At 44.1% G+C, this 25,562-nt stretch overlaps 1 protein-coding gene across 1 annotated transcript in view; it reads right to left on the reverse strand.

Moving 5' to 3' along the window:
* The window catches only part of LOC115652948 (butyrophilin subfamily 1 member A1-like), a 58,627-nt gene that overhangs the window by 4,797 nt on the left and 28,268 nt on the right, over positions 1–25,562 (reverse strand). Inside the window, exons 4-7 of the mRNA XM_030565597.1 lie at positions 7,624–7,905; positions 5,708–5,824; positions 4,318–4,338; positions 4,202–4,228 (exon numbers count right to left, since the gene is read on the reverse strand). Coding sequence (XP_030421457.1) covers positions 4,202–4,228; positions 4,318–4,338; positions 5,708–5,824; positions 7,624–7,905 — 447 coding nt within the window. The remainder of the gene's footprint in view (positions 1–4,201; positions 4,229–4,317; positions 4,339–5,707; positions 5,825–7,623; positions 7,906–25,562) is intronic.

Raw genomic sequence — 25,562 nt, forward strand, 5'->3', positions numbered from 1 at the left:
AGCCCATTGCTTCTTGTTCTATCATTGGAGGCTAAGGTGAACAAGTTTTCTCCCTCCTCCTGATGACACCCTTTTAGATACCTGAAAACTGCTATCATGTCCCCTCTCAGTCTTCTCTTTTCCAAACTAAACAAACCCAATTCCTTCAGCCTTCCTTCATAGGTCATGTTCTCAAGACCTTTAATCATTCTTGTTGCTCTTCTCTGGACCCTCTCCAGTTTATCCACATCTTTCTTGAAATGCGGTGCCCAGAACTGGACACAATACTCCAGTTGAGGCCTAACCAGCGCAGAGTAAAGCGGAAGAATGACTTCTTGTGTCTTGTTTACAACACACCTGTTAATGCATCCCAGAATCACGTTCGCTTTTTTTGCAACAGTATCACACTGTTGACTCATATTAAGCTTGTGGTCCACTATGACCCCTAGATCTCTTTCTGCCATACTCCTTCCTAGACAGTCTCTTCCCATTCTGTATGTGTGAAACTGATTGTTCCTTCCTAAGTGGAGCACTTTGCATTTATCTTTATTGAACTTCATCCTGTTTACCTCAGACCATTTCTCCAATTTGTCCAGATCATTTTGAATTTTGACCCTGTCCTCCAAAGCAGTTGCAATCCCTCCCAGTTTGGTATCGTCTGCAAACTTAATAAGCGTACTTTCTATGCCAACATCTAAATCGTTGATGAAGATATTGAACAGAGCCGGTCCCAAAACAGACCCCTGTGGAACCCCACTTGTTATACCTTTCCAGCAGGATTGGGAGCCATTAATAACTACTCTCTGAGTACGGTTATCCAGCCAGTTATGCACCCACCTTATAGTAGCCCCATCTAAATTATACTATCCTAGTTTTTTTACAAGAATATCATGCGAGACCGTATCAAATGCCTTACTAAAGTCTAGGTATATCACATCCACCACTTCTCCCTTATCCACAAGGCTCGTTATCCTATCAAAGAATGCTATCAGATTAGTTTGACATGATTTGTTCTTTACAAATCCATGCTGGCTATTCCCTATCACCTTACCACCTTCCAAGTGTTTGCAGATGATTTCTTTAATTATCTGCTCCATTATCTTCCCTGGCACAGAAGTTAAACTAACTGGTCTGTAGTTTCCTGGGTTGTTTTTATTTCCCTTTTTATAGATGGGCACTATATTTGCCCCCTTCCAGTCTTCTGGAATCTCCCCCGTCTCCCATGATTTCCCAAAGATAATAGCTAGAGGCTCAGATACCTCCTCTATTAACTCCTTGAGTATTCTAGGATGCATTTCATCAGGCCCTGGTGACTTGCAGGCATCTATCTTTTCTAAGTGATTTTTTACTTGCTCTTTTTTTATTTTATCTTCTAAACCTACCCTCTTCCCGTAAGCATTCACTATACTAGACATTCCTTCAGACTTCTCAGTGAAGACCGAAACAAAGAAGTCATTAAGCATCTCTGACATTTCCAAGTCTCCCGTTACTGTTTCCCCCTCCTCACTGAGCAGTGGGCCTACTCAGTGCTCCGGTCGGACCCAGGGAGGTGCATGGGGGCAGCAAAGGGGGGCTGGGGCAAACTCCAGAGAGGTGTAGGGGGGCAGCAGGTGGGGCCAGGTGGGAGACCCAGCCCCGAACATTTGTGGAGCCGGGCCCCTGGACCTTCAGTATTGCTGGAGCCAGGAGGAGTCATCAGAGAGGGAGAGAATGCTTCATTTTCTTGCCAATATGCTACTGCACCTTTTCTTACAGTCCTCCGTACCGGCCCGTACCGGCTTATTTTCACCTCTGCCAGTGAGGGCTGCAGTCTGCCTGGGACCAGCCTTGAGGGGCTCTGCTCAACCCATGAGATCTGGTTTGCTGTAACTTATAGTCAACTAAACTCACTTTACAAGTGTCCACCCCCCCGAGGTTACTAGGATGGGCTGAAGGCTCCAGAGGAGTTAGACACTGTGATGCTCAGCTTAATTATAGGTGCCTGGAGAAATTGCTGCAACTCCCAAAGCCTGAGCCAGGCATTCTCTAAAGCTCCCTGTGACTTCCAAAAGCCATCATGCTAGGCAGAGCCACTTGAGCCAGCCCATGGCAGGGGGCGGGGAGGGCCCACCCTCTCTCAGAGACATGTCTGGACACTCACATGTCAGCTTGTGAGTTTGAAGCTGGGACCCCTCTGCAGAGCTAGGCGCCGATGTCGTTTTAGCATGGAGGAGAGGGTTGTCCACCTTATAACCTTTAGCCCAGAGGCCAGGGCATTTACCCAGGATGTCGGTGAAACAGGTTTAATTTTCCCCTCTCTGCAAGAGGGGGAGAAAGTATCAGTGCAGGCATCTCCCACCTCTCAAGAGAGGCTCTAGTCACTGGGCTGTGGGCTGTTCTGATCTATGACTCCTGCTGAAACTCTTTCACTGTGATTAAGTAAGGAAAGAGGGATTGAAGCGGGGGCCCAGGTCTCCCAGCTGGTACCTAATTACACTCCAGAGTCATTCTTATTCTCTCTGGTCCAATGTTTGGATCTACCCAGGGTCCTCTCATGAGAGGTGGGAGACACCCCCATCATTCAAACCTTTTCTCCGCATCAGGCAGAGACGGAAAATAAACCTGGGTCTCTTGCATCCCAAGTAAGTGACAGTCACTGGGCTGCAAGGGATAAGGTGGGCCCTACCACCACATTTTGAATGTGACTTGATCCAGCAGGTGGCCTCTAACAATGCCAGTCAGATTCGGCCCCACATGTGATTTAGGTGGCTAAATTCCTGTCTTTGCCTGGTTTGGGAATCTCTGGGGTTGAGGTGGGAGATAGGTGCTTGGACGCCCAAAGGAGGCAGTGGTGCACATGCCCAGAGGCCGAAACAGACATCTAGCAAACTTTTATCCTGATAGTTTAGGCACCTACAGGGCTGAGGCAGGAGTTTTGGGCATCTGGCCCAAAACTGGGATTTAAGCACCTAACTTATGAACACAGGACTTATGCGGAGAGGCTGAGGGAACTAGGCTTGCTTAGTCTGCAGAAGAGAAGAGTGAGGGGGGATTTTGATAGCTGCTTTCAACTACCTGAAAGGGGGTTCCAAAGAGGATGGATCTAGACTGTTCTCAGTGGTGGCAGATGACAGAACAAGGAGTAATGGTCTCAAGTTGCAGTGGGAGAGGTTTAGGTTGGATATTAGGAAAAACTTTTTCACTAGGGGGTGGTGAAGCACTGGAATGGGTTATCTAGGGAGGTGGTGGAATCTCCATTCTTAGAGGTTTTTAAGGTCAGGCTTGACAAAGCCCTGGCTGGGATGATTTAGTTGGAGATTGGTCCTGCTTTGAGCAGGGGGTTGGACTAGATGACCTCCTGAGGTCCCTTCTGACCCTATGATTCTATTAACTTGTTTTGAGCATCCAGATCAGGGAGTATAAAGTGAGCTGCTAGATGTGCTTTCATTTATTTTAAGGAAATGAGGCTGCCAACTCTTTCTGGTTATGGGGTGGTGCAGGATGGATTCATTTAAGAGATTTAAATAAGTGATTTTAATCATGATTTAAATAAGCAAGCAGGAAACCTTGATTCAAAGCATTGATTTTCATCATGTTTTGCATTTGGACTTTTTAGTTATTTTTCTAAAGAAAGATTGATTCTTATTAGCTGGTAACCATTAAAACATATCATTTCACAATTATACTACACCTGGTGCTTCTTTTTGCTAACCAGGAGGATACCCTGTGGCCCAGACTCTAAAGGTATTTAGGCTCCTAACGTCCATTGAAATCAATGAGAGTTCGATGCCTAAAATCTTTGAGGATCTGGGCTCATATCATATATTTAATTAATCAGCGACATAGCGTAATTTACATTTATTAAGATGCTTAATTTTTTCTTCTTTTGTTATGTTAGAAAATAGTGAATGTTGGATTTCTTATTTAAAAACTTCATTTTTACTTGTGATTCAAGTTCTCTAGATGCCTATGCTTCAAGCAAATGGATGGAAATTAAAATTCAATTAAAATCCACAACGTTTTCCTTTAATTAAATGAAACTACGTTAAAAACGTTGAATTCATAGAAAAAAGTTTATCAAAACATACACTAAAGGGAAATGGAATATAGGAAATTGTTAAAATGAGGCCTTACTTAACTTTAAGTTTTAAATGTTTTAACTGACTTTTTCCTTCTTGTTATGTGTGATTAGTAAAAAGAAGCAAAGGAATTTTGACATAAATGAAATGTCAGCTTGATTTACCTGCATATACTTGGGCTCTTCTCCACTCTGAAACCAAGCACAGACACAGAGATGAACACAGTCTGAAGAAGGCACAATTTCTAACTACGTTTTAATTATGAAAAAACAGAACTTACGAAGTTCAGCCAAGAGTTTCCCTAAAACAAACAAAGAAAAACGGACATGTTACTAGAGCTCGTGTTATAGAAACTAGCCCTTTACAGGATTCTTTATTATATGAATCCCCATTGCCTAGACAATTATCATAAACTAAACCCTTTTATTAACCTTAACTTAATGTTATTCCCAAAAAACAGCTGTAAAAAAATAACCAACCCTTAAATGTCTGAATGCCTGGACATTCCTAATGAAGTTTCCATCACTGGCTTTTTCCCAGCCACTATATCCTTGGCCACTGTCCACCTGTGGCTGGGAAGTGCCCTGCACCAGCCATGAAGGGGTTAACGAGCTTCTCTGGGCACAATCAGCCCCAACCCAGTACACTTGTGAGACATGCCAACCCTGGAGAAGGGCAGGTCCTTACAATGGAGGATCCCAGATCATTCTGGAGTAAACAGAGCAAGAGCTCCCTAGTCCCAGGGCATAAGGGTTGTTTCCTGGTTACACTCCTGAGAACATCAGCCAGCCAGGCCCTCTGAGGAAGTAGAGGGACTGACTTTTCTGTATGGAGCACTGGGACCCAGCCTTGGTTGTTTGGACATACAAGAGACCAGATCTCTTCCCAGAGACTCTTGATCTCTACACTGTCTGAGACTGAGCAGACACAGCCCTTTTTTGGGCTCTGGAGGCAGTCTGTCCTTTTTTGGGGGGCTGCTTAACCCCCTCCTCTCCAGAAAGGGTGAGGGTCTCTAAGAGGTACAGATGGAGGGCTGTACCCTAAATCTGGAACCCCGACTACAGTAACTCTGCCATCCAGGAAACGAAAGCAAAGATGGGAGGTGGTGCTCCTCTCACCCTAAGGGGGTGCTAGAGAGGTATAACCCATTGCACTACCCAATAGAGATTTGCTAAATTTTACATCACTGATTGTACAGTAAACGCTGGAGTCACATACACACACCTTCCCTCCTCCTGGTTGTGCAAATGGAATAGAGCCAGGTTTCTCTGAAGGGAAGATGGTGGCCCCCGACACATTGGAAAAACTGAAAAAAAATCTAACGTGTCTACTTTAATCTAGTCTCTATCATGCAGTAACAGTAATTGTATAGTTAACACTAAATGGCAGAATTAAAACCGTTTGGATGGTGTTACTGTGTGCTTCCAGACCTTAGCTTGTTGGGGATTTTTTATGCTGAATTAATGTGATGTTTGCTTCTGGGATACATAAAACATTCACCTTTGAGTTAGAGATACATACTCCCAACCTGACTTACAGTTTAATGTAGTTTTTATCTGACACTAAAAATAGGTTTGGATTCATTAGTGAGATGTAAAGAATAGCTCCATTTGCTGCATTTCTCTCCACTGAAACAGTTTCACCTAAGGAATCTCCTACTATTACTTTACCTTTCTCTCTGTGCTGCATCCAACAATAGTAAATGGCTGGGGAAATGAGAAAACCCAGGACACTCAGGACCACAGCCAGAGCCACCATCCAGAGGGAAGTCCTTGGGAAAAACGGGTCTGGAAGAGAAAGCCTAATTAAGCTGGAAATAGTGAGAGAATCATGCCTCCAGCAGGACTTCTGCACACAAAAGTAACATAATGTGATTGGGCGGGAGAAACTTTCCTGAGACTCCAAATAAATTCTCTACTGAGATAAGGTTCCTTCACATTTCACTCTGAAGCCAATAGAAGTGCAAGCTTTGACCTGTTACAGAACACAGTTAGGGCCTACCTACATGATGAGAAGGAATTTCATGGTAACCAAGACAGGGGTCAACCATATTGCAGGCAAGTCCCTGGCATTTCTGTCTTTGCTCTGTAGATTGGCCCTACATAGGCAGAAACTAGTCACTCAAAAAAACAAAACCACTTTGTTGATTTGCTTCTTCACTTGCAACATAGCCTTAATGCTCCTTCACACATGACATAATGCAATGCTTAGAATCATAGGGGTTCACTGGAACACTGCAAGTAACAACTCCAGCATCACAGCCAGGACTGAACTTCCTGACAGACCCTGCAGATCAAAAACAACATAATAACGTACAATACACCTACTTAATGCTATGATAAAGATACAGCTCCATCTATTGGTGGAAGTGCTGTCTACATCCATCACCAAAACATTCCTCTCTCTAGTGGAATAATAATTTAAAACATTATTTCCTAATAGTTCAGGTAGTTTGCCATCTCTGGAGGTTTCCATGTTTGTCTGCCTTCTCAAGTTTTTTTAGGTTAGGTCTATTTGTTATGGCCAGACTGTCTGTTGAGACTACAGTGTGATGGAGCCCCGAGTACACCCTGGCAATTGCTCCTCCACAACCAATCTCCCATCACAGGGACCTGTTGGGGTACCTCCGTATCCACCTCTGCATCCCTTGGGAACAGAGACATGTGAGCATCCTTAGAATTTGCCTTCCCCTTTCTTTCAATGAATCTGCACCCAGTTCTCATAAGAACAGCCAGACTAGGTCAGATCAATGATCTATCTAGCCCAGTATCCTGTCTGCTGAAAGTGGCAAGTACCAGAGTTTCAGGCAGAGTGTGCAGAACAGGGTAATTTTGGAGACATCCACCCTTGCCATTCCCTCCTTGCCTCTGATAGTGAGCGATTAAGGGTCACCAACATCTTGGCCAGCAGTCATTGATGGACATGTCTGCCATGAATTTATCTAGTTCTTTTTTGAACCCAGTTATATTTTTGGTCATCACAACTGCCTATGGCAATGAGTTCCACAGGTTCATTGTGTTGTATGAAGAAGTATTGCCTCTTGTTTGTATTAAACCTGTGGCCTATTAATTTCATCAAGTGATTTCTGGTTCTTCTGATATATGAAGGGGTAAATAACACTTCTGTATTACTTTTTCAATATTATTAATGATGTTATAGACCTCTATCATACCTGCCTGAGTCATCTCTTTTCTAAATTGAACAGGTATAATCTTTTTAGTCTGTCCACATATGGAAGCTGGTCCATACCCCTTGATCATTTTTGCTACCCTTCTCTGAACCTTTTCCAGTTACACTATATCCTTTCTGAGATGGAGCGACCAGGATTACACACAAAAACAACACGGCACTTCCTCCGGCGGCTGTACTGCCCCCAGCCCCACCCAATGGGATGGGCACCGGGCTCACCAGCAGATGTCCCTGGTTGCACTAGTGTGTACGAGCAGTTTGCACACCCCTTGTCAGGAGACGCACATGGAATACTCTTTGAGCAGCCCTGGACGCATATACAGTATAACTTTAATATTAGCTTATCATTAGTAAGGTTTGTTGGCAATTACTTGCTCTGGCTGTGATGAGAACTGACCTGCTATGTAAATTGTTGATTCTTTTTCTTGGTTGAGGCGGGGATTCCTTATGTAACAATTCAAACCAGGATGTGTCCTTTCTTTTATAACAAAAGAAATCTGAGCTTCAAACAGGCCATTTTCCTGTTGGGATTTCGTTTGGGACAGTGATGGTACAAGCTGCCCACTAGAATCCCTCCACAGCATTTCAGGCTCTGGGTACCACCCACCCGATGTACACAGCACACGGATCCCACCAGCCTCATAGTCAGCAATAGAGATGTGGGGCCCAGAGCCCAAACCTGGAAGAGAATAGAAGAAACATCTATTAATCCTCCATCTTCATTTCTGTAAATATTCAGCAGAGAGTGAGAGTTTGCACCTGAAGTAGAATAATAATAGTAAGTATTATGGTAGCACCTAGGAACTATCCAGGATCAGAGCCTTACCATGTTAGTCATTGTAGAAACATAGAGCAGTAGACAATCCTTGGTTTGAAGAGTTTACAGTTTAAATGGGTTAAGGGGAAGGGATATAATATGAGCAGAATGATGGGCTCCAAATGGGGGGATAATACCATGACTTTTAGGTGGAGGGATGGGATTTCTTTTTAATTTTTGGTTGGTTTTTGAGAGGAGGGGAGGAGCTGAACCAGGAGACAAAGGAAAGAAGAGGGTTGTAGAAGGCAGGGGAGAGACAGTCAGGGCAAGGAAGAAGAGGGAGGGGAGGATGGTGGGAGAATATGGCAGCAGATGGCGTGAGGTTGAGGTAAGAAGACTGATGAGGGGCTGCAGCAAACAGCCAATGAGAACAGGGGAGATAATATCCAGAGTGAATACTGTAGTCAGTACCCTGATGACATCATCAGTACCCATCAGTCCTTGCTGCAGAACTTGCCCTGGCTGCTTCTGTGTCTGCTTTGCTGGCTGGAGAACTTTGCTGTCCCCCACTGTAATATATTTCTTTTCCATTCATAATGAGGTGGAGTGCCAAACTGGTTCCTATTGCCCCACAAGAGAACTTAATTTTTTCTACATTTCCATTGTAAGCAGAGTCAGGGTGCGCTCTGCTCTGACATCTGGTGGTGAATTGTTGGGAGTGTGGAAGGGAATTTCAGTAATTTGAATTGACACACCCACCCCGCCTGGCGTGGCCCGCAGCAGCCTGGGATGGTTGTTTTGACAGCTCTGGGATCCCCAGTTTCTTTGTTGTTGGGGCTGGAGGAGTGGAGTGTTGTTGCCCTGGTTGCGTGGATGAGGAACTGTGGGACTGCTTTGTGACAGAAATGTCTCACCATCAGGTGGGTGGTGCTTGCTAGACAAGGGACATGGGTGCCAAAACCCAGTGAATGGGGGAAAAAGAGGTTGGGGATTGGTGTGCACTTGATGGTATGGGCTCCTTTTGAGGATCTGGAATGCCAATTGCATGTTTTCCTCTCTCTACTGTTGAAGAGCAGAGCTAATTTTGAATCCATTAGGAGTCCCTCTAGAGACTGCTGAGCTGAATTCATGTTGGGCCAATGGTGCAGCAGTACTAGGGCTCCCCTACTACAAGCTGAAATCACTAAAAGAGTTGAGCTTACTGAGCTGAGATCACTGAGTGCTGTGTTAACTAGTGGGGGAGCCTGAAGCTCTATTGCTAAGTGGCTGGCAGAGTGGAGCAGTTTGCAGCATGGTGGAGCAGCCTATGGAACAGTGAGTGGAGTGGAGCAGTTTGTGGGGACGGCTGGAGTGGCTCACGGGTCGGCTTGAGGAGAGGCACAGCTGGTGGAGTGGAGCTGGTTGTGGTGAAGGCTGCAGCAGAACTCCATGGAGAGGCGGAGTAGTTGGCCCCTGGCCCACGTAAGGTGTCCCTTAACACCCTGTGTACGCTCCCCCCCCATTTCCTCCCAGGCTGGGGCAGGGGGAGAAACTTTGCAGATAAACTTTTGAACTCTGGGGTGGCACTGACCAGAAACAGAGGCTTTTGGGTTGTTGGACTTTGGGGTGATTGGACTTAAGACCCTAAGGGGGAAAGGACATTGCCAAACGTACTTGGAGGTGGGTTTTTGCTTATGGTTTGTGTTATAATCCTGTTTGTGGTGTTTCTCCAACGTGATGCCACATTGTTTCCCTCCTTTATTAAAAGGATTTTGCTACACTTGGACTCTGTGCTTGCGAGTGGGGAAGTATTGCCTCCTAGAGGCGCCCGGGGGGGTGGTATGTAATTGTCCCAGGTCACTGGGTGGGGGCTCGAGACGATTTTGCATTGTGTTATTGAAATGGAACCCCTGGATACTGAACCCGGCCCTTGTTGCTGCCAACTCAGAGGGGCAGAAGGGTTACACATTATTCATTGCCGTATTTTACATTACTGGGGAAAAAGAAGATAAACACTCCATCCTCATTAATGATGGAGTAAATCAAGCCTATGTAGATCTTGTAGCAGGCCTTGCCAAAAAACAAAACAAAACAAAAAACAAAACAACCCAAAGCACAGGATTGACAATCCCTTATTTTGTTACCTCTGTGCAGAAGTAACATTCCATGGGGCACCAAAAATGCGCCCTGATGGTTCTTTAACAAAAAAGCTAATGTAATGGGAAATGAAGACGTGCAGGTCCGAGGATAAGAAGACTCCAGGAGAGAATCAATGGTATTATCACTACGTGCACAGAATCCAAGGTGAGAAGGGACCATTGTGATCATCTAGTCTGACCTCCTGTATAATGCAGGACACCGAACTGCTCCAAAATAATTCCTACATCAGATCTTACTCAAATATCAAATCTCTATCAAATATTTGCTCCCCCTAAGATACTTATAGACTGTAATAAAGTCAGCCATTAACCTTATCTTTGTGAAGCTAAATTGACTGAGCTTTTTTAATCCAGGCAGGTTTTCTAATCATTTAATCATTCTCATAATTCTTCCCTGAATCCTCCCCAATTTATCAACATCCCTCTTTCATGGTGGGCATCAGAACTGGGCACGCTATTCCAGCAGCAGTTGCACCAGTGCCAGACAGTCTCTCACCTCCAACTTGAGATCGCCCCGTTTATGCATCCCAGGGTCACATTAGGTCTTTTGGGAACAACTTACATTTAGCTGATTATTCACCATGACCCCCAAATCTTGTTTTAGAGTCACAGCTTCCCAGGACAGAGTCCCCATCCTGTAAGCATGGCCTGCATTCTTTGGTCCTAGACATATACATTTAGCCTATTTTTCACTTGTGTCCGGTTTACCAAGCAATGCAGATCACTCCGAATCAGTGATCAGTTCTCTTCATTATTGACCATTCCCCCATTTTTTGTGTCATTTGCAAAATTTATCAGTGGTGATTTTGTTTTCTTCCAGGTCACTGATAAAAATGCTAGATGGCACAAGGCCAAAAACTGATCCCTGCAGGGCTCCACTGGAAATACACATCTGATGATGATTCCCCATTTATAATTATATTTTGAGACTTATCAGTTAGCCAGTTTTTAATTTATTTAACGCGTGCCATGTTAATTTTATATAATCATTTTTTAGTCAAAATGTTGTGTGGTACAAAGTCTAACACCTTACAGATGTCTAAGTATATTATGTCAACATTATTACCATAGAATCATAGAATATCAGGGTTGGAAGGGACCTCAGGAGGTCATCTAGTCCAACCCTCTGCTCAAAGCAGGACCAATCCCCAACTAAATCATCCCAGCCAGGGCTTTGTCAAACTGGGCCTTAAAAACCTCTAAGGAATGAGATTCCATCACCTCCCTAGAGAACCCATTCCAGTGCTTCACCACCTTCTTAGTGAAAAAGTTTTTCCTAATATCCAACCTAAACCTCCCCCACTGCAACTTGAGACCATTACTCCTTGTTCTGTCATCTGCTACCACTGAAAACATTCTAGATTCATCCTCTTTGGAATCCTCTTTCAGGTAGTTGAAAGCAGCTATCAAATTCCCCCTCATTCTTCTCTTTTGCAGACTAAATAAATGCAGTTCCCTCAGTCTCGCCTCATAAGTCATGTGCTCCAGCCCCCCCCTAATCATTTTGTTGCCCTCTGCTGGACTTTTTCCAATTTTTCCATATCCTTCTTGTAGTATGGGGCCCAAAACTGGACACAGTACTCCAGATGAGGCCTTACCAATGCCGAATAGAACGGAATGATCATGTCCCTTGATCTGCTGGCAATGCCCCTATTTATACAGCCCAAAATGCCATTAGCCTCCTTGGCAACAAGGGCACACTGTTGACTCATTTCCAGCTTCTCGTCCACTGTAACCCCTAGGTCCTTTTCTGCAGAACTGCTTCCTAGCCATTCGGTCCCTAGTCTGTAACAGTGAATGAGATTCTTCCGTCCTAAGTGCAGGACTCTGCACTTGTCTTTGTTTAACCTCATCAGGTTTCTTTTTGCCCAGTCCTCTAATTTGTCTAGGTCTCTCTGAATCCTGTCCCTACCCTCCAGCATATCTACCACTCTTCCCAGTTTAGTGTCATCTGCAAACTTGCTGAGAGTGCAGTTCACGTCATCCTCCAGATCATTAATGAAGATATTGAACAAAACCGGCCCCAGGACCGACCCTTGGGGCACTCTGCTTGAAACTGGTTGCCAACTAGACATGGAGCCATTGAGCACTACCCGTTGAGCCCGACGATCTAGCCAGCTTTCTATCCACCTTATAGTCCATTCATCCAGCCCATATTTCTTCTCAACCAAACTTGTTATCGTGTCAACAAAGATATTGTTAGTTTGACAGGATCTATTTTCCATAAACCAATGTTGATTTGTACTAATTACATAATTATCTTTAAAAAGAATGAGAAGTACTCGTGGCACCTTAGAGACTAACAAATTTATGTCATCAAAGTAACACAAGCAGAGTAGGGGTGTTAGGGGACGAGAGCTGAGGAAGCGTTGTTCTAAGTTAGCCATAAAGGTGTTGGCATACAGTGGGGCCATGCGGGTACCCATAGCAGTGCCGCTGACTTGAAGGTATATATTGTTCCCAAATGTGAAATAGTTATGGGTAAGGACAAAGTTACAAAGTTCAGCCATCAGGTTTGCCATGACATTATTGGGGATACTGTTCCTGATGGCTTGTAGTCCATCTTTGTGTGGAATGTTGGTGTAGAGGGCTTCTACATCCATAGTGACTAGGATGGTGTTTTCTGGAAGATCACCAATGGAGTGTAGTTTCCTTAGGAAGTCAGTGGTGTCTCGAAGATAGCTATGTGGAAGTACAGAAAGAACTGACATGGATTTGTAGGGGATCTTCACGCATGACAGTCTCTGTTAGCAAGAGTTAGGCTAACTTTAACCCTAATAACACAAGATTTGTACAAGCAAGGATTGTGTGAGGCGAGTGGAAAAGAACTGTGTGAGAAGTTGTTTTTCAACCTTGTGTAGATAATACAATATGTAGACAGGCATCTCTTAAGTGAGAAAAACAAGATATCAGGATGACCTATGTATAAACAAAATGCAGCTCTTGCTTATTATTATCTGTAACAAAAGTATAAATGCTTGCTGTAATTGTTTACCTGTGGAGAGACCTGTCTAGGAAGTGGAGACCCTATGTTCTAGTGCACTCTCTTCCTGTTGTAGTTGCTAAACAGAATAAAGTATCTGACTCTGCTGCACCCAAACAAAAAGCGAGAACTGAGTTTTTCTCCGACAGCTAGGAGTGCTGGTAGTGTAGGGCCTGAGGAGAGAGTTTACATAGCCAGACAATCCTGCTGTCAGGGTGCCAATGCCTGAGATGATGAGGCATCCAGGATTTCCAGGTTTATGGATCTTGGGTAGCAGATAGAATACTCCTGGTCGGGGATTCAGGGGTGTGTCTGTGCAGATTTGTTCTTGTGCTTTTTCAGAGAGTTTCTTGAGTAGATGGTGTCGTTTCTTTTGGTAACCCTCAGTGGGATCAGAGGGTAATGGCTGGCAGGCTCTCGTTTATATTCCGACCTATTCATGATGATGACAGCACCTCCTTTGCCAGCCTTTTTGATTATGATGTCAGAGTTGTTCCTGAGGCTGTGGATGGCGCTGTGTTCTGCACGGCTGAGGTTATGGGGCAGGTGATACTGTTTCTCCACAATTTCAGCCCGTGCACATCGGTGGAAGCACTCTATGTAGAAGTCCAGTAATGTTTCAGCCTTCAGGGGGAGTCCACCCAGAATCTTTCTTTTTGTAGTGTTGCTAGGAAGGTCTCTGTGGATTAGTATGCTGTTCAGAGGTGTGTTGGAAATATTCCTTGAGTCAGAGACGTCAAAAGTAGGATTCTAGGTCAGCACAGAACTGTATTATGTTCTTGGGGGTGGAGGGGCAGAAGGAGAGGCCCCGAGATAGGACAGATTCTTCTGCTGGGCTAAGACTATAGTTGGATAGATTAACAATATTGTTGGGTGGGTAAAGGATGTTAGGGGGCTTATTCCTTCACCCTCTCACTTCCCTGGTCCTTCTCACATGAACAGAGAGCAACAATACCCGAAGTCCAAAGGTGCAAACAATTCGATGTTCATTGGGGTGAACTTCCAGCAAGCATGATTCCAGTTTCCTTCCTCGGTGTCCCCCTTCCCAGCTTTGACACCACAGAGCCTTGCCTGTGTTCCTGTTTCTGTTCCCATCCCCTGATCCCATTTCTCCCTTTAACAAAACATGATCCCAATTCCCCCATCCTCAGTCTCTGTTCCCATTTCCCCCCCCCACTTCCTGACTGACTGCAGACTATATAGTAAAACTTGAATTCTGCTTAGCTATACCTTAACCAATCATTTTACTGAAATTTAACTAACCAATCCTAACATATTGTAACATGGTTATTTAACCAATTGTATCCCACCACCTTAATTAGTTTACACTCAGCAAAATTAATTATACAGAAGACAGAAGCTATCACAGAACCAGACAAAGACCATGCAAACAAACATACAAAACAATACAGAAGTGAGGATTTCTAAACTACAATTATACAGACATAAGGGTTTTCCAGCTGTGTCTATTGATAAGTGAGTTCCTACCAGACAGGACTCTAACAAACTAAATTTCCTTTTACATCTTCTAGGCTCTTCCCTTTCTCTGGAGGTGATAGATCGGATCACCTTCCTAACAGCCCCTGATTGTCTTATTTCAACATGACTAAACAGGGCCTCAGACTGTCACAGTAAGAGAAGGCCCTAACACAGACAGACGGTGATTTTTTATTCTTTCTTTTATATCTCTATAACTAGCTAAGTGATAAGAATACACTTAAATTCTTAAAGTATAGGCCTTTGCAGACAGGCCTGAATATCTGTATCCTAACAAAGGGAGCCACTGTTGTGGCTCCTTGTGGTATGTAGTAGTTTAGATAGTTTAGTGTCCTTTTTCCGTTGTAGAGAAGTAAAGTGTGTGGCTTTGCTAGTAAATGGCTTTGCTAATAAATGGCTTATCTAGTTTTTGTAAAGTCCAGCCACTAGGAAGTTTGTGTGGAAGGTTGATTTTTTATGAGAGTATCCAGTGTTAAGAGCTAAATGTAGATAGGGTGCTTTCCCTGTTTGCTGTTTAGGATGTTGATCAGGTGGTTCTAATAGCCCACCTTAACTGATTACTCTTGTTACCGCTGGTATGGCAACACCCATTTTTTCATGTTCTCTGTATATATTGTGATACAGCATGGCCAGAGGGCAGCAGGAGAGTGTTAGCAGGGAGCCTTATTCCCTGCAAGGGGAGGAAGGTTTGCTATAGATTAACCAGAGCACCTGAAGCCAATTAGAGCACCTGAAGCCAATTAGAGCACCAGCAGTCAGTCGTGTGATAAAACCCCCCTGCTTCAGTCAGACAGTGTGGGAGTTGGAGCAGGAAGGTTTGGTTGGAGCAGAGAGCAGTTTGAAGGAGTTGGAGAAGAGAACAGTTCTGAAGAGAGAAAAAAGGAAAGTTTGGAGGAGTGCTGGGGTGGGCTGAGAAATCCAAAAGAAACCCTAGGTAAGGGGCACCTGGCTTGTGTAGAAGGAGGGCAAGAAGCCCCTTCCCAAGCTGAAGGGCAGGAGAGAGAAGTAGCCCAGGGCAAGGAACCGCTAGTTCAAGTGGTTCACCACAAACCTCAGGGCCCCTGGATTGGGACCTGGAGAAGAGGGCGGGCCCAAGTCCCTCCCTCTCCACTCCCCTCCTCAAGGACACTAGTGGGGTAATTAAAATACTGGTTCAGAGGCAAGCAATGGCGCCCTGAACCTTCCCCAAAGAAGAGAAAGCGCGAGACCCAGCATAACAGTACCGGCAATTTGCCACAATATATATCTTCCTACTGTATTTTCCACTACATGCATCCAATGAAGTGGGCTTTAACCCATGAAAGCTTATGCTCAACTAAATTTGTTAGTTTCTAAAGTGCCACAAGTATTCCTGTTCTTTTTGCTGATACAGACTAACACGGCTACCACTCTGATAATTATCTTTAATTCTTTGTTAATCAAGTTCCATATCAGCTGCTCCATTCTCTTGTTGAGGATTGGTATTAGATTGACGGGCCTATAAATACCCAGGACAACCACATTTATACTTTTAAAAAAATGGTACCCCACTAGCATTCTTCCAGTCTTGTGGAACTTCCTTAATGTTCCAAGACTTGTTGAAAAATCAACATTGTTTCAGAGAACTCCTCATGGAGCTCTTTTACAACTTTTGTATGAAAAGGAACTCTTGGATGCAAAGGAACCAATTCTGAAGCACTTAGAGGAGAGGAAAGTGATCAGGAACAGTCAGCATGGATTCACCAAAGGCAAGTCATGCCTGACTAACCTAATTGCTTTCTATGACGAGATAATTGGCTCTGTGGATGAGGAGAAAGCAGTGAACATGTTATTCCTTGACTTTACCACACTATTCTTGCCAGCAAGTTAAAGAAGTATGGGCTGGATGAATGGACTATAAGGTGGATAGAAAGCTGGCTAGATCGTCAGGCTCAACGAGTAGTGATCAACAGCTCCATGTCTAGCTGGCAGCCGGTTTCAAGCGGAGTGCCCCAGGGGTCGGTCCTGGGACCAGTTTTGTTCAATATCTTCATTAATGATCTGGAGGATGGCGTGGACTACACTCTCAGCAAGTTTGCAGATGACACAGAAGGAGTGATAGATACGCTGGAGGGTAGGGACAGGATACAGAGGGACCTAGACAAATTAGAGGACTGGGCCAAAAGAAACCTGATGAGGTTCAGCAAGGACAGGTGCAGAGTCCTGCACTTAGGATGGAAGAATCCCATGCACTGTAACAGACTAGGGACCGAATGGCTAGGAAGCAGTTCTGCAGAAAAGGACCTAGAGGTTACAGTGGACAAGAAGCTGGATATGAGTTAACAGTGTGCCCTTGTTGCCAAGAAGGGTAACAGTATTTTGGGCTGTATAAACTGCCAGCTGATCGAAGGATGTGATCATTCCCCTCTGTTCGACATTAGTGAGGCCTCATCTGGAGTACTGTGTCCAGTTTTGGGCCCCACACTACAAGAAGGATGTGAAAAAATTGGAAAGAGTCCAGTGGAGGGCAACAAAAAATGATTAGGGGGCTGGAGCACATGACTTATGAGGAGAGGCTGAGGGAACTGGGATTGTTTAGTCTGCAGAAGAGAAGAATGAGGGGGGATTTGATAGCTGCTTTCAAGTACCTGAAAGGGGGTTCCAAAGAGGATGGATCTAGACTTTTCTCAGTGGTAGCAGATGACAAAACAAGGAGTAATGGTCTCAAGTTGCAGTGGGGGAGGTTTAGGTTGGATATTAGAAAAAAACTTTTTCACTAAGAGGGTGGTGAAGCACTGGAATGGGTTACCTAGGGAGGTGGTGGAATCTCCTTCCTTAGAGGTTTTTAAGGTCAGGCTTGACAAAGCCCTGGCTGGGATGATTTAGTTGGGGTTGGTCCTGCTTTGAGCAGGGGGTTGGACTAGATGACCTCCTGAGGTCTCTTCCAACCCTGATATTCTAAGATTCTATGAAATTATCTGGACCTGCTGATTTAAAAGGGTCTGACTTTAGAAGCTTCTGTTTAATATTCTCCAGAGATACTAGTAGAACAGAAAGAGTGTTATCATGACAATAAAATAGGACTATTTCATCTGTTTCCATGGATACAGAACAGAAAAATTTATTGAACTCTTCTACTTATTCTGCATTACTACTTATAATTCTACTATTTCCATGTAATAATGGATCAATACCATTCTCAGAAGTAATTTTGTTCCTAATATATTTAAAAATCTGCTGGCCATAGCTTTCTTCTTATGCCCTTGTCTTCCCTTATCAATTTTCTACAATTCCAAACTTCAGATCTGAATGAATTATTACCACTTTCCCCTTTCTTCCATCTTTTTCTAGCTGCCTTCACTTACCCTTTAAAACTATCATTTCTTAATCAGCATGGTTTTTTTTTTACTTTTGGGGGTGTAGTGGTATAGGTGGCCCACTCCAGCAAGGGAAAGGGCAGAAGCAGGCAGGGAGACTGTGCAAACCTTCAGCCAATTAGGGGAGGCTCGTGAGGAGCCAGACAGGAAGCAGCTGCGGGGGCAGCCCAGATATAAGGGGCTGCCCAGAAGAGCAGAGGAGAGTCATTTCCTCACAAGCAAGGGCAGAGGATTGGCTCTCAGGGATAGCAGCACTGGTCAGGCTCAGGGGAGCAGAGGGTAAGCTCCAGGCTGAGGCCCCTGATAAAAAGAGCCAAGAAGGTACGACGGGAAGTGGCCCAGGGAGCGTGAGCAGTAGAGGTGAGAGCAGGAGGGCAGGACCTGGCTGCTGCCAGAGGGTCCCTGGGTTGGGATCCCGAGTAGTGGGTGGGCCTGGGTCTCCCCCTCCTCCCTTGCACTGCACCTGGCATGGAGAAGCCTGGCCCTGTGCAGACTGTGGCTGGCCCCTGAGGCAAGGGGCTAGACTTTGGGGCTGCAGTTGACCATGGCAGCAGGTGCGGACTGAGGACTGCAGATACCCCGCCCGGAAGGGGGGAGGACTGAGTTGGGGGCACAGCTGGAGGGCTGTACTCTGAAGAGGACGCCATGGTCCAAGAGCAACGTGGGTCCCAAGGAAGGTGGAGACAGCAGAGAGAGCAGCAATGGGTGAGACACCACCCACAGAGTGTGTGCCGGAGCTGGACTAAGCTAATTCCCAGAGTAACCAGCAGGAGGCGCTGCGGTGGTGCGTCTGCGCCCCCTTACATGGGGCATCTACTAAGGTGTTCTCGAATGGTTCCCAATTATTACATTTTTCTGATTAAATTCTTCCTCCCAGCTCATCTAGCTCATAATTGTTTTCAGCTTTATGAAATAGGCCCTATTAAGCCATATATCAAGAACTAAACCACATGTTCAGTCTCTTACTCATGAAAAAATTCTGAGGTTCCATTCTTTGGTCCACTTTTCTTCTTCTTCTGTTTCATACAATAGCTATGAAGGCAAGCTGAGCACAGAAATCACTGATCTCGTTATACAAAACTTCACACTATTATAGCACCTGTTGTTGCCCACTCTCACAGTACAGGGCAACTGCACCGAATTTCCCCTGTATGCTCCACCAAGGACACCCACTCTCAGGCTTCCAGCTCCTTAGCAATTACATCTTTTGGGTGGAAACACATACTCATTCCCTCTGGAAAACGGGATTCCCAGGCTATATAGTTCTCTCCGTACACTGTGATTTCCCCAGCAAGTCAGACTGCCTGCACAGGCCTGCTTTGCTTTTCTCCTCAGAGGCTAAAACCAGTATATTTGCCCAAAGTTATAAGGTACCACACAGCTCTTTCTAAGCAAGCATGTTAATTCCTAAGGTGAAAACTTTGCAGAGATTATTAAAACATTAAAAGAACCTACATGCAGGCAAATAGCTTGTCAGGAATCACCCAACTCCAGCAAGGGTTCTGGTAGGGTTTAGTCCTTCAATTCCCACCAAGGGGGTTTTCTGTGATCTCAAGTTCATCACCGCTGCTAGTGCAGAACAACCATCCCATGACTCTCCGAGTCACTCCTTTATACAGTCTGGGCCTCTGATCTTGTCCTCATGTAACTGGTGATCAGCAGACAAAGGTCCCCTCTTCAGGGTGGAGCTTTAAAAGGCTCAGTTCTTGCATTATCAGAAGGGATACCTTTGTACTCCCCCTTAGAGATTTCCTGAGAAACCCATTTAACTAAAAGTTCATTCTTGGCTAGCCAATTGTTTCAAATTGTCCTTTGAAGTTCACATCACTTCCTAGGGTTTACAGTAGTCACATCTACCCTCCAGAGAAATTACATACAATCCCAAAATAACACAACCGCCTTTGAATTTCAATGCCTAAAATACTTCCACTTAATTCAATAAGGTTGGCCAGAATATTGCAGGAAATTGCCACCTCTGTCACACTCACTGTGTTGAATTGGCCCTTCACAGGTTGCAATTCCTGTCAGTGAAGGTCAAAAGAGAAGTCTCAAGAAAAATAAGAAAAGAACAGAGAAAAGAGAGGATGAAAAGCAAAAGGAGATGGAAGCCAGCCAAAGACCAAAAAGGAAATTGCAGCCTGCAATCACTGGGACTGTCACAAAACTGCTCATTTAATTGTGCGGGGGAGGGGGGAGTGTGAGTGGTAAAACATCTGGTTGTTTGGGGAAAATGGATGTGTTTGATAGCTCAGTAGAAGCTTGTTCATTCTAACCATGCTTTGTTATTGTATTTAATTAAACCCTGTTGTGGAAAACTGACCACACAGTTGATTTTGGATCAGACAGCCTGAGGCTCCTTCATTGATCAATCAAACATGGATGCATGGGGGAGTCAGCCAAGGCAGCCAACCCCCCACTCCCCCCCGACAGATAAAATGCAAGAGCTTATATAGGATAACACCACAAAAATTACATATACTTCCTTAAAGTTTTACATCCATATAAGGAATAAAGCAAAGCAAGCCTTCCTGTTTCTCTTAGTTCTGCCCTTTGTGGTTTCTTGCTCTGTCACGGGGCATCTATTAATCACAGTCTGTTACAAAGGTTAATTCTACTTTTATAATTTCTACGGTTAGTTTTGCTTTTATGATTTTTGTCTACCCTTCTCCTTTTACCTCCCCTCACTTTTCTCCTTCCTCCAGGCCACACATACAGTTCACCTGACCAAAGTTTAGGCCCCAGACCATTTTTCCTCCACAACCCCAAAAGGTTGTACCATATAAGCTAAAATCAAAAATACAACATTGAATAAAAATAAAGGTTTTAAATTAATAGTTGTGCTAAAAATCACAAAAAAGTGTAAAAATTAAAAAAAACCAAACATGAGAGCTAATTTTTGGTGGCACTCACGCTGTTCGGGTCCCAGCTCTACATTTTAATTTAATTTTAAATGAAGCTTCTTAAACATTTTAAAAACCTTATTTACTTTATATACAACAGTAGTTTAGTTATATATTATAGACTTATAGAAAGAGACCTTCTAAAAATGTTAAAATGTATGACTGACATGTGAAACTTTACATTAGAGTGAATAATTGAAGCCTCGGCACAGCACTGCTGAAAGGTCGCCGACCCCTGTAATAGCTAATGGTCTAACTGAGGAGAAAAAGTAGTGGTGGCTATGTGACAGTAAGTCAGAAAGGGGTAAGCAACTTGCCGGCTAAATGACCCAAATTCTACCTTTAAACACATATTAAGAAGGTACGTAAATAGTAATTAGGGCTATTCCTTACCAAGAGCTATCACAGCCATGTCAGATAGACTAGAGCTTTGAAATGTAGACTTTTTATTGTTAAAGAATAGGAAGAAGATAGTGACTGTAGTAGCGTATGTTTAACTATATCTTGTTAGAGGTTAACAGTGTAACCAGACGGTTCCTGTCTGTCACTATGTTCTATTGATTCAGAGATCAAAAGGGAATATTAACAGTAGTCGAACTCTGAATGTGGTAATATTGTCTTCATTTCTCTTTGAAGTCTGCAATAAAAAAACCCTGTAAATGGTGGGAGATGGGCAATTGCCTTATGCTAATCCAAATAGCCAATTACCAGTGATGCTCAGGAAATAGGAGGTATCATAACCTTAGTCCCAGATTTGGACCTTAGCGTCCAAAATATGGGGGTTAGCATGAAAACCTCCAAGCTTAGTTACCAGCTTGGACCTGGTACTTGCTGCCACCACCCAAAAAATTAGAGTGTTTTGGGGCACTCTGGTCCCCCTGAAAAACCTTCCCTGGGGACCCCAAGACCCAAATCCCTTGAGTCTCACAACAAACGGAAATAATCCTTTTTCCCTTCTCCCCTCCAGGTGCTCCTGGAGAGACACACAGACACAAGCTCTGTGAATCCAAACAGAGTGACTCCCCCTCTCTGTTCCCAGTCCTGGAAACAAAAAGTACTTTCCTCTTCACCCAGAGGGAATGCAAAATCAGGCTAGCAAATTCAACACACACAGATCTCCCCCTGATTTCTTCCTCCCACCAATTCCCTGGTGAGTACAGACTCAATTTCCCTGAAGTAAAGAAAAACTCCAGCAGGTCTTAAAAGAAAGCTTTATATAAAAAGAAAGAAAAAATACATACAAATGGTCTCTCTGTATTAAGGTGACAAAATACAGGGTCGATTGCTTAGAAGAAATATGAATAAACAGCCTTATTAAAAAAGAATACAAATCAAAGCACTCCAGCACTTATATTCATGCAAATACCAAAGAAAAGAAACCATATAACTTACTATCTGATCTCTTTGTCCTTACTTTAGAAACAGAAGACTAGAAAGTAGAAACTACTTCTCCAAAGCTCAGAGAAAGCAGGCAGACAGACAAAAGACTCAGACACAAAATTCCCTCCACCCAAAGTTGAAAAAATCCGGTTTCCTGATTGGTCCTCTGGTCAGGTGCTTCAGGTGAAAGAGACATTAACCCTTAGCTATCTGTTTATGACAGGAGGTCTACTTCAAAGCCACAATACTTCACCTATTATTCACCTACTGTCAAGAGGCTGCTAGAGAGAACTCTTAGACTCTGATCCTATTATCTCAGATCTGCTTAAACCTCAAGGGAAGTTTGCGTCACAAAACTGAGGTTTCCTGTCCCATCTGGATCATCCTGACTTTGGACTGTAACCTATGGACTAATTCTGAAAGAACATTTGCAACTCTAAAGCTCACCATCTCTAAGATTAAACTGACCTAAGAATTTATTCATATTTGTATGTATAATAATCTTTTAACTTATACTCTTTTCTTTTGTAATAAATCTTAGTTTAGTTAAGAAAAATTAGCTGTAAACATATGCTTGGGTGAGATCTGAAATATTTATTGATCTGGTGGGCAATGTGTCTGATACTTTGGGATTGCTAGAACTTTTTATATGAGGAAGAAGATTTTCAGTAAACTTCATCATATTTGATTTGGCTGTCTGGGTGGAAACCCGAGGCTAGGCTGCCTTAAGGGAGCTGTGTTTGGCTTCTAGGTAAATGGTAAGGTATTGTAGAAGATGCATTGTTGCTGGCTTGGTGAATCTAAGTACACCTCTACCTCGATATAACGCTGTCCTTGGGAGCCAAAAAATCTTACCGCATTATAGGTGAAACCGTGTTATATTGAACTTGCTTTGATCCGCCAGAGTGCGTAGCCCGCCTGGAGCACTGCTTTACCACGTTATATCCCAATTCGTGTTATATCGGGTCGCGTTATATCAGGGTAGAGGTGTATTAGACATAACCTCCAGTTTGGGGGATCATCTGCCCCATTCTTTGCAGATTGCCCTGATTTAGCAATCTGTGGGGCCCCCTTTTGACCTCAGTCACAGGCTAACACTTACAACCTGCCGCACAGCCTAACAACTCTTACTAAACCAGCAGACAAAACATTTGCCAAGATTGTGGAAATTCTAAAGGACAATTTTATTTGAAACACACTGTTCACAATGAGATTTAATTCCTCATTTCAGGAAGGATGTGGACAAATTGGAAAGGGGTACAGTTACGATTTAAGTTCTGGAAAACCTATTTTACAGCAAAAGATTTAAGGAGCTCAATCTTAGAACAATTAAGAGGTGACTTTATCACAGTCTATATTCACTACCATAGGGAGGAGGTTTCTGATTGTACAGGGTCCTCTAATCTCCCAAGACATAACAAGATGCAATGGTGGGAACATTAGACCAAAAAAATAAGGCACACATTTTTAACAGTGAGGGTAACTGACAATTGGAACAACTTATCTAGGGATGTGGGGGATCTAGGGAAGCCCTAAGATACAACCAAATTTGCTCCAATCCCTCAGACAGAGACAAACACCTACAAGATCTTTATCAAACATTCTTAAAACTACAATACCCACCTGAGGAAGTGAGTAAACACACTGACAGAGTGAAACGGGTACCCAGAAGTCACCTACTACAGGACAGGCTCAACAAGGAAAATAAAAGAACAGCACTGGCCATCATGTACAGCCCCCAGCTAAAACCCCTCCAGCACATCATTAATGATCTACAGCCTATCTTGGAATATGATCTCTCACTCTCACAGACCTTGGGAGGCAGATGAGTCCTCGCTTACAGACAGCCCTTCAACGTGAAGCAAATACTTATCAGCAACTACACACCATACCACAGAAACACTAACCCAGGAACCAATTCCTGCAACAAACCCCATTGCCTAATCTGTCCCCACCATCAGAGGACCCAACCAGATCAGCCACACCATCAGGGGCTCATTCACCTGCACATCTACTAATGTTATACAAGCCATCATGTGCCAGCAATGCCCCTCTGCCATGTACGTTGGCCAAACCGGACAGTCTCTACGTAAAAGAATAAATGGACACAAATCTGACATCAGGAATGGTAACATACAAAAGCCAGTAGGAAAACATTTCAATCTTCCTGCACGTTCTATAACAGATTTAAAAGTCACTATTCTTGAACAAAAAAAACTTCAGAAACAGACTTCAAAGAGAAACTGCAGAACTAAAATTCATTTGCAAATTTAACACCATTAATCTGGGCTTGAACAGGGACTGGGAGTGGCTGGCTCATTACAAAAGCAGCTTTTCCTCTCCTGGAATTGACACCTCCTCATCTATTATTAGGAGTGCACCACATCCACCCTGATCTAATTGGCCCTGTCAGCACTGGTTCTCCCCTTGTGAGGTAACTCCCGTCTCTTCATGTGTCATTACATAATGCCTGCAGCTGTAACTTTCACTCCATGCATCTGAAGAAGTGGCTTTTTACCCACAAAAGCTTATGCCCAAATAAATCGGTTAGCCTTTAAGATGCCACCGGACTCCTTGTTGTTTTTTCAGGCAGTTACTCCCTGGCTAACATATCCCAGGAATGCTTTTAGCCCAGAGATGAGCTGCTGTCTAATGTGTTGGTTTGGCGGGGGACCGGAGGGGGATACAGAGTTAAGGTATATACTCACCAACCTTAATTCTGCCCTCTTTGAGCCCCAATACACCCATAACACATACTCACACTCAGACTTTGCACTGTACTCAACTGGAGCGACCTCCACCTGCCCTGCATTCAGATACTTCGCCTGCTCCACAAAACGAACACTGCATCTCCCTTCAGCTCCTCTTACAACGCCTTCATCCTCCTGCACACGATGCCACCTAACGCTGTATTACCACTTACCCTTCCTGACCTCCAGACCTCACTCATCTCCCACTTAGCTAATGATAGTCCCCATGGCGAAAAGACCCCCGTGCTCCTCTAATGGCACAACCTACACAACTCAGTGCTGAAATGAGGCTTACAGAATCTCCCAAAGGTACTTTGGTTGTCTTCCCTTTGATCACATGCATAGTAATCAGGGAAAGGGGCTCACATACACCCCCAGAAAGCCAGAGCCCTCCAGATCACCACATACACAATCACAGCTCTTCCAGGCTGGGCCATCTAATGCCGCCATCATTCAGTACAGTGAGACCGAACAATGAATTCACCTGGAGTACATGCAGATAACTCCCAGTGGCTATTGCCAGACCTGGGGGTGGGGTGGGGTGGTGTGGGGTGGGGGGGCTGAGTTAAGCTTGTATGGCCACGTACCTGAACTCT

Source organism: Gopherus evgoodei, chromosome 5, assembly GCF_007399415.2.
Source record: "Gopherus evgoodei ecotype Sinaloan lineage chromosome 5, rGopEvg1_v1.p, whole genome shotgun sequence".
NCBI lineage: Eukaryota > Metazoa > Chordata > Testudines > Testudinidae > Gopherus > Gopherus evgoodei.